This window comes from Mobula hypostoma, chromosome 29 (assembly GCF_963921235.1).
Source record: "Mobula hypostoma chromosome 29, sMobHyp1.1, whole genome shotgun sequence".
Classification (NCBI taxonomy): domain Eukaryota; kingdom Metazoa; phylum Chordata; class Chondrichthyes; order Myliobatiformes; family Myliobatidae; genus Mobula; species Mobula hypostoma.
In genome coordinates, this window is record NC_086125.1 from 3,309,298 (window position 1) to 3,327,083 (window position 17,786).

Here is a 17,786-nt window from a genome sequence, read left to right on the forward strand (position 1 = left end):
AAATGAGTGCAATATTCAAGTGGCTTTTAAACAGACACATGAATCGGTGGGGAAATGGGGGAATTCAGATCGTGTGGGAGAGTTTACATTTCTGGTGCTTCGGTTTTGGGAGATGTAACTATATCCCCAGAGCTCTGATTGGCTGCCCTGCTGGGTTCCTAGAATTCTGCTCAGTCATTCCTATATTACTGATGAACGATGGATCGTTCCAGAGTGAATAAGTGCTGGGTGGAGATGGGAGCAGAATTCTGCAGAGTCATTATATTTACAGATTACCCAACAGTGACTCAGCTGCTCAGCAAGATCTCCACCCAACAAGTCTCATTGGACGTATAGTTCAAACAAATACTTCATTCTGATTGGTTGCTACTTACGTCTTATGGTGCAGAATTTCTCTATTTATGCATTACAGTTGACAGCCTGATGATCATTTGTGTGCACTAATCATCAGAAACTCAGTGGAAATGAAACTTTACTCAGCTTAAAGGCGTGGCGTTTTAATTTTGCTGTTGAGTTTGATATCTTATTTCATAGAAGTTCGGGTCTCTAAAATGACTTCTTTGAATTCCTGGGTGTCTGACATCAGCGCAGTGAAATCGATCCGTGTGTACACTGGTAACACTGTGAGATGGTGCGGCTCATCACGAGCACCTCCAGGGACACCACAGCAAGAGGTAATGTATATGGTCAGTGGTAAGGCAGAACCTCTTTGACACTGGAAATTGTTGTTATTGCTACATGTGCTGGATACCATGAAAATCTTGTCTTGCCTGCTGTTTATTCAGATCACGTCATTACACACTGCATTGAGGTAGAACAAAGTAAAACTATAACAATGCAGAATGAAGTGTAACAGCTACAGAGGAAAAGCATTTTAGGTAAACAATAAAGTGCAAGATCATAACAAGGTAGGTTGTGAGGTCAAAGTCTTTTGTATTATACTAGGGAACCATATAATAGTTTATTATAATGAGATAGAAGTTGACCTTGCACCTAGTGGAATGTCTTATCAGGCTGACCAGTTCTTTTGCATTGTTAACACTGAGGGTAAGGTTGTTGTCATGACATGGTACTCTGGAGGGCTGAGATTAGTGGGCTTGTAGGGTCCCTCTGTGTGCGTCCTCACCTCTGGTGGATGGGAAAACTCCTCTACTTTGTCCCAAACTCCAAGTTTCCTGAGCACTGGATTTCCCCACAAGATCTGTTCAAGTATCAGCTGGGACCTCTGACTTAAGAGAGTCTGAGTTCCAGCTCCTGGGAGAAGTTCCAGAGTCAAGGAAAATATTGCACATCCTTCATTCTTTCTAAACTAAAAGACATGTCAACAATGTAGTTGAACCAGTCATTCATGACAGAAATCGAAGGCGGAGGAATGAACGCCAGTTCATCCCATGTTGCATTCACGCTTCTTGATGCTCCATTCCCCATTCCTAATAAGCCTAAACTGATGTCTTCATGTATACAGTTTCTTTGCCACTTGGGTAACTTTACACACAGTGATATTTCCTCAGATAAACTTTTTACATAAATGGTCTAAGAGTTTCTTAGAAGCACAGTTCCCAGCTATCCACAACGAGTGTTGGGAAATAATCCAACTTATTAATAGATCAGTTATTAATATTCTATGTAATTGTTTCCATCTGGTCTGCAAACTTCCTTGTGTTAAACAATTTAACCAGTGTTGTCCATTTTCACATAAACCTAATTAAATTCCCCATTGTCTTATACTGCACCTCTTGAACAGTTAGACTCATGCTATGAGCCTGGCAGCTGCCCTGTTTAAAAAGTTAAGCTTAGCGAAAACTGGAGGCCCCCTGTTTAAAATTCACCTGGCTTCTCTGCCCAGAATGAGCAGGAGATCTCAGCACTAATTACTGCAAGCACTGGGCTTCTGCAAAAATCAAGGGACAAGCTCATGCTTGATGGGTATCTGAGGGCTGAGGTCCAACAGAATACCCAGGCTCTCGTGTACAGATGGTAGGTAGGGAGAGGGAAATGTTGATTCCCCTGGCAAGTATACATTCTTTGGCACTGTCAAGGTTCAATGACCCAAGACTCTACCCCATAAAAAGCCAAGATAAAGGAATCTGTGTAGTAAACACACACAAAATTCTAGGGGAATTCGGCAAGTCAATCAGCATTTATGGAGAGGAATAAAAAGTCAATGTTTCAGGCTGAGACCCTTCATCAGGACTGCAAAGCGAGCGGGGAGATGTCCATGCCATCAGGATAGAGTCTACCCAATCAAATGAAAGATGTACTGTTGCTACTCCAATCTGAGAGTGGCCTCATCATGACATTACAGGAGGCTAATGGACAGACATGTCAGAATGGGAACAGGAAGTCGAATTGAAATGGGAGGCCACCGGTACATCCTGCCTCTTACAGCTTACGGAGTGAGAGAGCTCGACAAACTAGTCCACCAATCTGTGTCGGATTTCACCAAGGCTGCACCAGGGGCACCAGATTCAACAGATGACTTGTGTTTGCAGATTGATACTATGTTCCAAAATATTCGTAGAATCTCATCGAGCAGGTGTCTGATCTGATAACATTTCCTATCAACAACATCTGACTGAGCTTGCTATTGATAAGTTTGAGGCGATATCAATCTGTACAACAATGTTGGCAATGAATTGGCATGTTTCCTAGAAAATCCTGCTACCAATTTTAGTTCTTTGCTGTCTCTGCATGAATATCCAGTCCATCTATGTCACTCAGTCAGCCTTTTGAGTTGTCACCGAAATTGCTGTGCAATTCTTGCCCTTTCATCACAGACCACAACATTCATTTTGACAAAAAACTCGATGCGTTCATGGGGAGAAATTAGCATTGTGACAACGACATCTGCCTGAACCTGTCCTTCCAGCCTACTTCATGCTTCATCTCCACCTAATGACGGGGAGGGAGAAGCTGGTCTTGAATCGTTAGTTGTGGGTTTTCAGTCTTCTGTATCTCCTCCCTGATGGTAGTAACAAGAAGAGGAGATGTCCCAAATGGCGAGGGTCCTTTGAGATGGGTGCTGCCTTCTTGAGACACTGCAACCTGAAGATGTCCTTGATGGAGGGGAGGGTTGTGTCTGAGTCAACGACCCTCTGCAGCCTCTAGTGCTCCTGTGCGTTGAAGCCTCCATACAAGGCTGCGATTCAATCAGTCAGAATACTCTCCACTGTATACAGACATTTGCAAGAAGATGTGGTTACATACCAAATCTCCTCAGATTCCTAATGACATAGACCCTCTGCCGTGCCTTCTTCGTGACTGTATCACTGTCCTCATTGAGAGGTCATCACAGGTCTCTCAATGAGGACTGGAGCGTGTTCTTCTATCCTCAAGTTCTCTCCTGTGATAGTTTCTCATGACCCTCAGCTCCCGGTCTTTCGAATATATATCCACTTCCACCTTGAGTATATTAAACAATCACAGCTGAGAGTTCAGGTGGGAAGTGCATCATGCCCATTGCATCCAGATGTTGGTGCTCTTCTCCTGGAGTCCAACAGTAGATCGATTAAATAGGCTTTGACCTCCTGATATATCTGACTTGCAATATGTAAGCAGTGACATCTGAGACAGATCACTCCAGCACAGGTAACCACAGTCAACCCTTCACTCTAGCCTGAGATACATAAGGCCATAAAACGCAGGAGCAGAATTATGCCATTTGGTCCATCGAGTCTGCAGCGACATTCCATCATGGCTGATTTATTATCCTGGTCAACCCCATTCTCCTGCCTTCAAAGTTTCAAAATAAATTTTATTATCAAAGTACATATATGACACCACATACAACCCTGAGATTCATTAACCATGAGCATACTACGTAAATCTTTAGTTAGTAAAAGGATCAATGAAAGATCAGCCAGAGTGTAGAAGACAACAAATTGAGCAAATGTAAATATAAATAAATAACAAGAACATGAAATAACTTGACAAAGAGTCCTTAAAGTGAGATCATTGGTCGTGGGAACATCTCAATGGATGGGCACATGAGTGTATTTAACCCTGTGTTAAAGAGCTTGTTGGTTGTGGGGTAGGATCCCCATAACCTTTGATGCTCTTACTAATCTAGAACCCATCAACCTCCGCTTTAAATACCTGGTCTGCACAGCGATGAATTCCACGATGAAGGCATTGAAATTCTCCTTCATCTCTGTTCTAAAGGGATGTCCTTGCAGGGACTAAAGGGAAATAACAATACAATTTGTAAAACCAATTTCTCCACACATTCTACTTGCCTATCTTTCTAGCTAGTTTGCTGACTGATTATTTAATGCATGATGCCAAACCATTTTTTTTCAGATTCTGCACTGTATCAAGGCTGCATTGGTGGAATGGGTTTCAAAGTTCAATCTAGATCAAGTTGAATCGAAGGTATGTGGCTGCCCCACGTTACTGCTTGAGCTAAATTCCAACAGAGATGCTCTTCTGCACACCACTGGTGTAATACATGATTATTTGAGTTACTGTCAACTTCCTGTGAGTTTGAATGAGTCTAGCCATTCTCCTCTGACCTCTTTCATTAACAAGGCATTTTCACCCACGGAACTGCCACCCACTGGATTTTTTTTGTTTATCGCACCAATCTCTGTAAACTCTGGAGACTTATGTGTGAAAATTCCACAAGATCAACAGTTTCTGAGATACTCAAAGCAACCTTTCTAGGACCAACAATCATTTCACAGTCAAAGTCACTTTGATCACATTTCTTCCCTGTTCAGATGTTTCTGCTGAACAACAACTGAACCTCTTGACCATGTCTGCATGCTTTTATGCACTGAGTTGCTGCAACATGATTGGCTGATTAGATATTTGCATTAACACTGTGTACTTCCAGGTGTATCTAATTAAATTGTCACTGAGAATAGAACACAGTAGAAGAAAACAATACAACAAAAAATGAACTACACATAAAGAAAAACAACTAATATGCAAACAATATATATATATACACACACATACACAAGATATAGGAGCGGAATTAGGCCATTTGGCCCATCGAGTCTGCTCTGCCATTTCATCAAGGCTGATCCATTTCTCTCTCAGCCCCAATCTCCTGCCTCCTCCCTGTATCCCTTCATGCCCCAACTAATCAAGAATCTATCAACTTCTGCTTTAGGTATTACCCAATGACATGGTCTCCACAGTGGCTTGTGGCAACAACTTCCACAGATTCACCACTCTCTAGCTAAAGAAATTCCATCTCAGTTCTGTTCTAAAAGGACACCCCTCTATTCTGAGGCTGTGTCCTCTGGTCTTAGACTCCCCCATCATAGGAAACATCCTCTCCACTTCCACTCTATCAAGGCCTTTCAACATTCGATAGGTTTCAATGAGGTGACCCATCATTCTTCTGAATTCTCATGAATACAGGCCTAGAGACATCAAACATTCATCATATGACAAGCCATTCAATCTTGGAATCATTTTTGTGGGCCTCCTTTGAACCCACTCCAGTTTCAACACATCCTTGCTAAGATAAGGGGCCTAAAACTGTCCATTGGAGAAACTTGCAAAAGTATTATTTGGTGGCCAGAAGAAATCTCTTCCTTACTAAGTAGAGCTGCTGCCGTGCCTTCTTCATGATTGGATCAATATGTTCCAAGATGTAATCTGATAATCTTCCAAACTCCCAGCAATATGGGCATAATTTATTCAACAGGAAAATGATATGTCATTCACAGTTGAAGCTGTCTTTTGTCAAAGTACTAAACGCACAGTAAGATTAACACTCACCGGACAAGTTCCAAAGTGTTGTTCAGCCTAACTCATCCAGAGGGAGGTAAAACCAGCAGGAGGTTTTGGTACATTCCAATAGAACAAAAGCAATTGTATTTCTATATAGCAACAGTCATAGGTATTCCAAAGAGCTTTACATTCAGCTAAATACTTTTGAAGTGTAGTCTGTTCAATACAGGGAGGGAGACAGAGAAATTTCACACAATAATCTATTATCAGAAATCATCAGAAAATTTTTTCTATTCACTTCAGGTTAGAAGCTATCTGAAGAAAATATTTTACATTTTTATACAATGTACCAGGAGGACTGTATATATAGGTAGGGTGTTTAAGGGTACTGTAAATACATAAATAGTACTGAACACATGAGCTGTGGAGACCTTGAAAGTGTAATGAGCTCTTTGGGCCTGTTGGGGCAGTGGAGAGCATTTGGCTCTGAGAGTTTTCGAGTACTTAAATGAGTTAATTGTTGTTTAATAAGAGTTGTTAATCATTTAGCGTTCCTTGTGTTTTTCTCAAGTGACTTGCTCTTTGTACCTGGTCTTCTGGTGCCTTCGGTTTAAGATTGTTACGTTTATTTTGATAGGCTTAGAGATTCCATGTGCCTTGTGTTATTTAAGTGGATGTCTGATTATCGCGAGGTCCTGGTTCTGAGAATGTTATTCCTTGCTGCGTGACTTGGCCAAGTCACCGATGTTCTTTTGGAATTATTAAGAATAAACTCTCATCACCATCTCTACATCAGAGTCTGTCTTCCCTTTGCACTTGTGCTTCAATATTGCCAGTTCATATTATGACAGAAAGTGGGTCTGTAGGCCGTGCAATCAGTTCAGTGTTGAGGTGTGTGAAGTTGTCGATGCTGGTTCAGGAGCCTGATAGTTGAAGGGTAATAACTGTTCCTAAACCTGGTGTTGTGGGACCTAAAGATCCTGTTTCTCCTTCCCTATGGAAGCAACGAGAAGAGAGCATGCCCTGGATGGCGTGGGTCCTTGATGATGCTGTTTTCTTATGGGAACACTAATTCCTCTTTGAATGTCTTCTTCTATGTTTTTTTTTCTGAACACCAACATAAGAACTTCCCTTATGATGCATCGACACAATTCATTGCAACAGACGGCTGTAGAGGCTGTAGTTAACGCAGTGATTGATAGATTTTTGATTGGTAAGCGGCTAAAGGTTATGGGGAGCAATCGGGAGAATTGGGTTGAAAAAAATCAGACAATTGAATGTCAGAGCAGACTTAATGGGCCACATGACAAAATTCTGCTCCTGTATGGTATGGTCTTATGATGTATTTATGTGACTGTTTGTTTTATTATAACACTGCCAGTAACATTATACTGTCTTATCTAAACATGCACCTCAAACTTTACGTCGACCTGTCAATCTTCATGTTAATAGTATTTTGTGACTTTACGTGCTGGATTGTAATGATGTGTTGCGTATGTGACTATACATACCGTATTCAGCACCTTGGCTTCAGGGGATTTTGTTTCATTTAGCTGTAGAAGTGTGTATGGTTTAGTGACAACAAACTTGAACTTGAACAAGAGAAAACCTACAGATGCTGGGAATCCAAGCAACACGCACAAAGTGCTGGAGGAACTCAGCAGGCCAGGCAGCTTCTGTGGGAAAGAGTTCAGTCGATGTCTCGCGCTGAGATCCTTCAGCAGGACTGGAGAAAAAAGATGAGGAGTTAGAGTTCCCAACACCTTCCTACCCTTTCTCGATTTCACTGTCTCTATCTCAGGAGACAGCTTATCCACTGATGTCTATTATAAATCCATGGACTCTCACAGCTACCTGGACTATACCTCTTCCCACCCTGTCGCTTATAAAATTGCCATCTCCTTCTGTCAATTCCTCCATCTCTACCACATCTGCTCTCAGGTTGAGGCTTTTCATTCCAGAACGAAGGAGATGTCTTCCTTCTTTAAAGAAAGGGGCTTCCCTTCCTCCACCATCTATGCTGCCTTCAACCTCATCCTTCCATTTCACACATCTGCTCTTACCCCATCCTCCTGCCACTCTACCAGGGATAGGGTTACTCTTGTCCTCACCTACCACACCACCAGCCTCCATGCCCAGCACAAAATTCTCCAAAACTTCTGCCACCTCCAACGGGATCCCCCCAGCAAGGACGTATTTTACTCCCCAGCCCCACTTTCCATTTTCCGCAGGGACCGTTCCCTAAGTGATTCCTTTGTTCATTTGTCCCTCCCCACTGATCTTCCTCCTGGCACTTATCCTTGCAAGTGGAACAAGTGCTACACCTGCCCCTACACCTCCTCCCTCACTACCAAGCAGGGTCCCCAAACAGTCCTTACAGGTGAGGCGACACTTCATCCGTGAGCCTGTTGGGGTCATATACTGTGTCCAATGTGGCCTCTTGTATATCGGTGAGACCTGATGTGGATTGGGAGACCAATTTGTCAAGCACCTACATTCCGTCCACCAGAAAAAGTGTAATCTCCCAGGGGCCACCCACCCATTTTATTTCCACTTCCCATTCCCATTCCGGTATATCCATCCATGGCCTCCTCCACTGTCTTGATGAGGCCACACTTAGGTTGGAGGAACAGCAGCTTATATTCCATTTGGATAGCCTCCAACCTGATGGTGTGAGCATCGATTTCTCGAATTTCTGGTAATGCCTCTCCTCCCCTCCCTCTCCTTCACCATTTCCCACCCCTTTTCCCTCTATCACCTGAGCTCCTGGCCTGCTCATCGCCTCCCTCCAGTGCTTTTCCCCACTTGTCGTTCTTGCATGGCCTTCTGTCTCTTTTACCAATTTACGTCCCAGCTCGTTATTTCACCCCTCCCCCTCCAGGTTTCACCTATCACTTTGTCTTTCTCTCTCTCCTCTCCCTCCACCTTTTAAATCTACTCCTCAGCTTTTTTTTTCCAGTCCTACTGAAGGGTTTCAGCCCGAAACGTCAACTGCACTCCTTTCCTAGATGCTGCCTGGCCTGCTGAGTTCCTCCAGCATTTTGTGTGCATTGCTTGGATTTCCAGCATCTGCAGATTTTCTCTTGTTTGTGAGGTGTCAGTGTTAGAAGGTGGGGGAAGGGGAGATAGAAACACGAGGTGATAGGTGAAACTGGGAGGGGGTATGGGTGAAGCACAGAGCTGGGAAGCTGATAGGAGAGGACAGAAGGCCCTGAGTGAAAGAAAAGCACCCGAGGGAGATGGGCAGGTAAGGAGATAAAGTGAGAGAGGGAAAAGGGAATGGGGAATGATGAAAGGGTGGCGGGAGCGTTACCAGAAGTTTGAGAAATCGATGTTCATGCCATCAGGATGGAGGCTACCCAGACAGAATAAAAGGTGTTTCTCCTCCAACCTGAGTGTGGCCTCACTGCAACTATAGAGGAGGCCATGGATAGACATATCAGAATGGGAATGGTAAGTGGAATTAAAATTTGTGGCCACTGGGAGATCCTGCTTTTTCAGGTGGATGGAGTGTAGGTGCTTAGCGAAGCGGTCTCCCAAACTACAAACGTATGTTGGGTCTCACCGATATACAGGAGACCATACCAGGAGAACCAAACAGAGTAGATGACCCCAACAGACTCAGTGTTGCCTCACTTGGCAGGACTGTTTGGGTACCTGGATTGTAGTGAGGGAGGAGATGTAGGGGTAAGTGTAGCACTTGTTCCGCAAGGATGAGTGTCAGGAGAGAGATCAGTGGGTAGGGACGAATGGACAATGGAGTCATGTAGGGAGCAATCCCTGAAGAAAGCAGAAAATGGGTGGGAGGGAATGATTTGCTTGGTGTGGGATCCTATTGGTGATGGCAGAAGCGGTGGAGAATTATGTCCTGGCCACTGGATGCGGAGGCTTCAACTTGACTTGGAAAGTTACAGAGAAAATCTGGACAATGGGACTGGCAGGCTGTCTCCCCCAAGAGCTAGAGGCAGACTTGATGGGCTGAATGGCCTCCTTCACTGTTCCTGCTCTGGTTGTTATTTTGACATCACTATATTAAATCCTGGAGCAGCACTGGAGACACTTTCACTAAACGGACTGCTTTGGTTTCAGAAGTCTGATCAACACCACCTTCCCCAGGGCAATGAGGGATGGACAGTGAATGCAGGCTTTGTCAGCAATGGCCACATGAGCAATTAAACTCTGTGGAACCCTCAACTAATGACGTTGTTCGTCTCTTTAATATTTAACACCATCTCATTTTTCTTGTTAATTTTGCCAGGGACTAGCAGAACATGTTGTTTGCAACCTCATGCAGGATCATGAGAAGATTAGACCTGAAGAGAGAGAAGACATCAAAATGACAGGTAGGTCTCTCTGACTGGGAGCTCTTGGTGGATTTATGAGATCCAGGCAGAGTTCTTCTGATTGCTTGTGGTTTATGATAGGCCTTCCTAGCATTGGTTCAGAGAAAGTCCTTCCCATCCAGTCATAAAGAGTTCATCACCATTCAGAGGACAGAGAGAGTGTGGAATGAGCTGCCAGTGCATTTCATTGTAATTCAAATGTGATTTTGATTTCAACAAGTAAGAGAGATTTGGATAGGTACACAAATGGGAGGGATATGGAGGGCTATGGTCAAGGAGCAAATTGATGGGACTAGGCAGTTTAAATTGTTCAGCATGGACTAGATAGGCTGAAGGGCCTATTTCTGAGCTGTAGTTTTCAATGACTCTATGGCCAATACTATTCAGCAGGGGGTGGGGGGGTGGGGGTGGTCAGGTGGTAGAGCAACATTGGTTAAAGCTATGGTTTGAATAATTATCGCCAATTGAGATGCTGTATGGAGAATGCTGTATATTTGGGCATCTGGTTATCCTAATTGTGGTCTTAAACAAACACGTTGGGATGGAAGCTCGAAAATATCCGTTCTGAAATTTACCCACTAAAATAACTTCTAACTGGACTTGTGCAGAGAAGCCAAGCTGATCCCAGAATTAATTTAATCAGTGCCAGGAACTTATCACCTTACATCATTGCATCTACACTGTGAGTCAGTGATCTCTGAGTATCTGTGTACAATATAGTGACTATCCCATACCAGGGGTCAGTGATCCCTCAGTATCTGTGTACGACATAGTGACTACTCCATACCGGGAAATAGTGACCTCTTAGTATCTGTCTAGTTTCTTCTGTATAATTTAAATGCATACCTGGCTGGTGGAAGTTAGATCATACAACATAGAACATTATCGCACAGTACAGACCCTTCTTCCAACCATATTGTACCAACTTTCTAATCTACTCTAAGATGAATCTAACAATCCCTTCCCCTCCTTTATAGTCCTCCGTTTTTCTATTATCCATCTGCCTACCTGAGAGTTTTTTTACCTGTCACCTTCCGGCTTGTACTCCTTCCCTTCCCTTCCTCCCCAACTTCTTCTCCCTGTCTTTCTAGCCCTGATGAAGTGTCTCAGCCTGAAACATCAACTGTTTATTCTTTTCCATAGACGCTGCCTGACCTGCTGAGCTCCCCCAGCATTTTGTGTGTGTTACTCTGGTTCTACAGAATCTTGTGTTTAGAACTAATCGCTGTGCTGCCTTAATATAATTATTCCCATTTCCCACCCCATTGTTTCCCAACAACCAACCACCATTTACCTTTGCCTTAAACAGATTGAAAAACCATGACTACCCTTCTTTCAGAAAGACTTCAAACTTTCTGGCGGGGGTGGGAGGGAATAAGAAATTTCTTCATCTTTGTACAGGTCGAACTTCACTAATCCGACTACCTGTAATCTGGTTCCTTCGATAATCCGGCACTGATTATGCTTAATGTGATCCATCTGTAATTCGGCATTTTCACTAATCCGGCACTCCTCAGGCCCCAATGGTGCCGGATTAGTGAAGGTCGACCTGTATTAAATTGCCATGCCTTACCTTTTAAACAGGTTCCCAAATCTCAAAGTTTAGTAGTAAGGGCATCAATGATGGAGCTGGAAGGTCCTGAGGGATATTGGAATCATGATGGAAAAGAGTCCATTCGGCCCATTGTTTTCAAATTGGCCAGAAGAAAGAGTATTTTGTTCATTCCACTTCTCAACTCCTGTTTGTAGGTTGCTGGCTCTTAAATGTGGGATAGGGTTTGGAGAAGCTAAGACAGTGGGCCTTGTTTGTATGAATAACTGCTGATCTTCTTGTGTTTTTCAGCCAAACTGTTCATCTACAGATATGAACCTGGAATCATCAAAGAGGCTGCAACTGAAGGTAGGTGGGACCAACTTTGACACTCCAAGGGAAGAACGAGTAAATCTCTTATTGTTGTATGGATAGGGACTCCTAATACCAGGGGAATTACAATTTAAGTGGCTTTGGCATGGACTAGATGGGCTGAAGGGCCTGTTTCTGCGCTGTACTCTATGGTTATGAATTACACTGAGTCTGTTGTGCCCTACAGAGCTAGTGCTTGAAGTTGGGTGGCTGTTTACTGGGGCACATGGAGGCGATGGGCTGAAAGGTTTTCTGCTGCACTGTAGGCTTGCTAAGATTTGAAGCAGGCAATTGGACACCGTGGAACCTTGTAGCCTTCTAAAGATACTGAAGAGCTTGTAGCCTTGTGACCCCGCCTGTTGGGAACTTGGGGTTAAGACAACCTTTCTTCATTCAGGATGTGTGCTCCTCCGTTGTGACAGAGAACTCCAGTAGTAGCTTGGTTTGACATTAACCTGAGACCCATTGCTGGCCATGGTTAACTCCATTTCACAACAGACTGTGTGTTCACATTTCCAACACAGGTTGTTTAGCCTACCAGATCCATGCCTGCTCCCATGGAGCAATTCCATCATTCCATTCTCCTTCTCCTTGTATCCCTCCTCACTATTCTCTCCCTCATGTTCCTACCGATGCTACTGGATGTTTCTTGCTGAAAGGACGATTTACCACAGCCAATGAATCTGCCAGCTCATCCGTGAGAGATGGGAAGAAGATGGAGCATCCTGGTGAAAAGCACACAGCCGCGGTGGAAGATGCAAACAGCACTCAAGGTCAGGGTTAAGCCCTCAAGCCATGAGGAGGCAGCACCAGCTCCTCCGGCAGCATGCTGTCCTGGTCCATCTTCCCGTATGGCTGAAGACAGACTTGTGGGTGCTTGGCATGTTTGTGGGAGCCTAGATTAGATTATGAGGACACTTAGTCCTCGTTTATTGTCATTTAGAAATGCATGCATTAAAAAATGATATAATGTTCCTCCAGTATGATATCGCAGAAACATAAGACAGACCAAGACTAAAACTGACAAAACCAAGTAATTATAACATATAGTTACAACAGTCCAAAGCAATACCATAATTTGATAAGAGCAGACCATGGGCACGGTAAAAAAAAGTCTCAAAGTCCCAATAGCCCCAACATCTCACGCAGATGGTAGAAGGAAGAAACTCTTCTTGCCATGAGTCGCCAGCGCCGCAAACTTGCTGATGCAGCACCCTGGAAGCACCCGACCACAGTCCGACTCTGAGCGTCCGAAAACGTCGAGCCTCCGACCAGCCCTCCAACACTGAGCACCATCTCTGCCGAGCGCTTCAGCCCCCGCCCCGGCCACCAAGCAACAGGGAAAGCCAAGGATTCGGGGCCTTCCCCTCTGGAGATTCTGGATCACACAGTAGCAGCGACAGCGAAACAGGCATTTCAGAAGTTTCACCAGATGTTCCTCCGTGCTCTCACATCTGTCTCCATCAAATCAGAATTGTGCACGGCATCCTACTTGACAGATAACAGATTTCATCACCGGAGAGGCCACGCGCGCTGCGTCGTGCTGCCATCTTCTCCTCCCACTGTTCACATTTACTCTTGTAGCCATGCCCTCATCCATTCCTACATTTGTCCCACATCATCACCCCACTGTGGCCACGCGCCAAATCCTCAGAACTATAACCAGAAGTGGGAGTAAGCTGTTTGGCCCCACAGGCCTGGTTGTTCCTGCACCTCAGCCTACTTCATGTCACAGGTTCAAACTTCAATCACTTACGGTTGCTCGACAGCAGTGTCAGGCCTTGAGCATTATCATCTCTTACAGTGAAACTAGACGACACGGGTGACAAGATTTTGCTCCCAGATGAACTCTATGCTCGTTTTGATGATCAAAACTTGGCGGATCCTCATGAACGCCCACGTTCCTCATGACACTGTAAGAGCATCCTTCAGGATGGCGAATGCACGGAAAGTATCCAGCCCAAATAGGGATCTGGCCGAGTTCTAAAGACCTGTGCTGATCGACTGGATGGAGGGTTCACCAATATCTTTAACCTCTCACTTTGACAGTCTGAGGCACCCATTTGCTTCAAGCAGGCTTCAATTATACCAGTGCCTAAGAAGAATATGGTAACCTGCCTCAACAACTATCATCCTGTAGCACTTACATCCACTGCGATGAGTGCTTTGAGAGGGTGGTGATGAACCATATCATCTCCTCCCTGAGAAGCAACTTGGATCCTCTCCAATACCTTACGGCACAACAGGTCCACAGCAGATGCCATTTCACTCAACCCTGGAGCATCTGGACATCTGGATGCTCTTTATCAATTACAGCTTGACATTCAATACCTTCACCCTGTCAAAACTATTCATTAAGTTTCAAGATCTCCTTGTGCAGTTAGATCCTCAATATCTTCACTTGCAAGCCCCAGTCAGTTAGGACTGACAACAACATCTCCTCTACAATCACCATCAGCACAGGTGCACCACAACGCTGTGTGCTTAGCTCCCTGATTTACTCGCTTTATACATATAACTGTGAGGCTAAGCACAGATCCAATGCCATATCTAAGTTTGCTGATGACACCACTGTCAAAGGCTGAATCAAAGATGGTGAAAAATCAGCATATAGGAGGGAGATTGGAAACCTGGCTGAGTGGAGTCACAACAACGCTCACTCAATGTCAGCAAGACCTATGAGCTGATTATTGATTTCTGGAGGAAGAAACTGAAGGTCTATGAGCCAGTCCTCACCAGGGGATCAGAGGTGGAGAAGGTCAGCAACTTTAAATTCCTCGGTGTTATCATTTCAGAGCTTCTGTCCTTGTGCCAGCATGTACTTCCTTAGAAATTTGCAAAGATTCAGCATGACATCTAAAACCTTGATAAGCTTCTGTAGATTTGTAGTGGAGAGTATATTGACTGGGTGCATCACAGCCTGGTATAGAAACACCAATGGCCCTAAAACATTGTGGATACAGCATAGTCCATCACAGGTGAAGACCTCCCCACCGCTGAGCACATCTACACGGATCAGTGTTGCAGGAAATCAGTATCCGTCTTCAGATACCCCACCACCCAGGACAGGCTTTCTTCTTGCTGCAGTGAAGGCCCTTTCCAGCACAACAAGACCACGCCACCCAGTTACATCCATGTGACTAATTAACTTATTAATCTGTACGTCTTCCGACTATTGGACTTAATCTTTTTTGTCCTATTCCCCTGCATTCCTCTGAGACAGACCAAAACTGTCCCCTGATTCCCTTGCCCCTGTCTACAGCAGGCATAGTTTACAGTGGACATTCAAAGCTAAGCACAGATTCATCTCCTTGACCTGCTGTCCATAGCCATTTACACTAAAGCTGCATGAATCCCATTGATTATGCCCCACATTCCCGTCAATCCTTCCCAGATTCTGCCACTCACCTACAAACCAGGCACAACTTATAGCAGCTAATTAACCTGCCAACCCACTAGGACAAAACCGGAACATGGGGTGGTCATGGAGCAAACTCCACACTGACAGCTCCCGAGCTCAAAACTGAACACAGGTCATTGGAGTGATGAGACAGCAGCTCGACTGACAGTGCCACTGAGCTCCTTGTCTTTCAATTAGACAACTTTCCGTGTACATTATGGTTAGATTCACTGCCAGAGATTTTATCTACTTGTTTCCATCCACTCCTCCACCCACTCCATCTGTCCATCACCGACACACTCCTCCCATCTGTTCTCCCCACTCCCTCCTTTGAATCCATGCTCCATCTTTCTCTCCTGTTTGAATCCATCATCGACAGCCCTTTGTCCTCTCCACATTTCACCTCTCCCCAGCCTCTGTCACTATCAAGGTTAAGTCAAAGTAAATTTACTGTCAAAGTTCATATAGAATACATGACCGCATACTGTACTATCTTGAGATTCATTTTCCTGCAGGCATTTACGGAAAAATAAAGAAATGCAATAGAAATTGTGAAAAGCTATACATAACCGGTGGTTAGCACAATGCTTTACAGTACAGACGACCCAGGTTCAATTCCCTCACTACCTGTAAAGAGTTTGTATGTTCTCCCTGTAGCTGTATGGGTTTCTTCCAGGTGCTCTGGTTTCCTCCCACAGTCTGATTGGTAGGTTAATTGGTCATTGTAAATAGTCCCGCGAATGGGCTAGGACTACAATCAGTGGAATGCTGGGTGCCAGGGCTCGAAGGTCAGAAGGGCTTATTCCGTGCTGCATCTCAACGAAATAATAAAAAATGAAGACTGGCAAACAACTAATATAAGAAAGAAGGAAAAGTGTGCAAATAAAAGAATACTACTGAGAAAATTACTCTGTGGTTAAGAAGGCATTCAGTGCATTGGCCTGCATCAATCGTGGGATTGAGTTTAAGAGTTGACAGGTAATGTTGCAGCTATATAGGACTGTGGTCAGATCCCACTTGGAGTATGATTATGAGGACATGCAGTCCCCTGAGTACTGTGCTCAGTTCTGGTCACCTCACCACAGGAAGGATGTGGAAACCGTAGAAAGGGTGCAGAGGAGATATACAAGAATGTTGCTTGGATTGGGGAGCATGCCTTATGAGAGTAGTTGAGTGAACTCGGCCTTTTCTCCTTGGAGTGACGAAGGATGAGAGGTGACCTAATAGAGGTGTACAAGATGATGAGAGGCATTGATCGTGTGGATAGTCAGAGGCTTTTTCCCAGGGCTAAAATGGCTATCATGAGAGGACACAGTTTTAAGGTGCTTGGAAGTAGGTACAGGGGAGATGTCAGGGGTAAGTGTTTTACGCAGAGAGTGGAGAGTGCGTGGAAAGGGCTGCCGGTGACGGTGGTGGAGGCGGATAGGGTCTTTTAAGAAACTCCTGGACAGGTACATGGAGCTTAGAAAAATTAAGGTCTATGGGTAACCCTAGGTAATTTCTAAGGTAAGGATATGTTCGGCACAGCTTTGTGGGCTGAAGGGCCTGTATTGCGCTGTAGGTTTTCTATGTTTCTATGTTCTAAAATGATTTGTGGAGTCCTTGAAAGTGGGTTTGTAGATTGCCGAATCAGTTCACATTTGAGGTGATTGAAGTTATCCATGCAATTCAGGACCCACTCACCCCTCCTCCACCTGCCCATCACCTGGCTATCACCTCTCACCAGCCAAGTCTTGCACCACTCCTTTCCTCCATCTCTTTTTACTGGCTGTTGCACCTTTAACTTTCAGTCCAGGTATTAATCTGAAACGTCCACTGTCTACTTCCTTCTCAGATGCTGCCTGATCTGCTGAGTTCCTCCAACACCTCATTTTTCACCCAATATTTCAGATTTGCAGTCTCTTGTATCTCCATTATCATTTTGGAATACAAAGTTGAACAGCTCCATAGGGGAAGGAACATGGAGTAAGTTTAGCAGAGAACAGATATCTTAAGGCACTGCTTAGAAAGCCAGGATGAGGAGATGGGTTCTACATAACCAGGGAGGGATGAATCTATGGCTGAGAATTTTGAAATTGATACAGTACCTGAAGTCCAACTAATCCATCCTTCTTCAGATCAGAATGGAAAGAGTAGAGGATTAATTGACATGTTTCTCTCTTCAATCACAGCCTGCTTAGAGCTGCGAGTGTCTCAACTAGATTCTGTAATCCTGGCTCTGCCACAACTGCCGGGAGAGAAAGTCCACTCCCTGGAAGACTTGCTGCCCCCTTGGGAGGAGCTGGAGTCCCTGGTCCAAGAGCAGATGGTCACGTCAATCGGAGTGTCGGACATGGACCGGGAGATGCTGGAGGCATTTTGCCTAAATGTACAGGTGCGAGTCCCCAACTTCTCTTTCTCACCTTGCTCTATTGTTGACGCCCCCACTTCCACACACAGGGGAACATGTTTCTTA

At 44.5% G+C, this 17,786-nt stretch overlaps 1 protein-coding gene across 3 annotated transcripts in view; it reads left to right on the forward strand.

Moving 5' to 3' along the window:
* Positions 1-392: 392 nt before the first annotated feature.
* Positions 393-17,786, forward strand: part of LOC134339314 (glutamate--cysteine ligase regulatory subunit-like) — a 31,978-nt gene continuing 14,584 nt past the window's right edge. For 2 of the 3 annotated variants that reach the window (XM_063035711.1, XM_063035712.1), the window contains exons 1-5: positions 398-674; positions 4,300-4,371; positions 9,944-10,028; positions 11,872-11,928; positions 17,503-17,705. In XM_063035711.1, coding sequence (XP_062891781.1) covers positions 552-674; positions 4,300-4,371; positions 9,944-10,028; positions 11,872-11,928; positions 17,503-17,705 — 540 coding nt within the window. In that variant the 5' untranslated portion in view covers positions 398-551. Of the gene's footprint in view, positions 675-4,299; positions 4,372-9,943; positions 10,029-11,871; positions 11,929-17,502; positions 17,706-17,786 lie in introns of all 3 variants that reach the window. The other variant, XM_063035713.1, reaches the window with a different exon arrangement.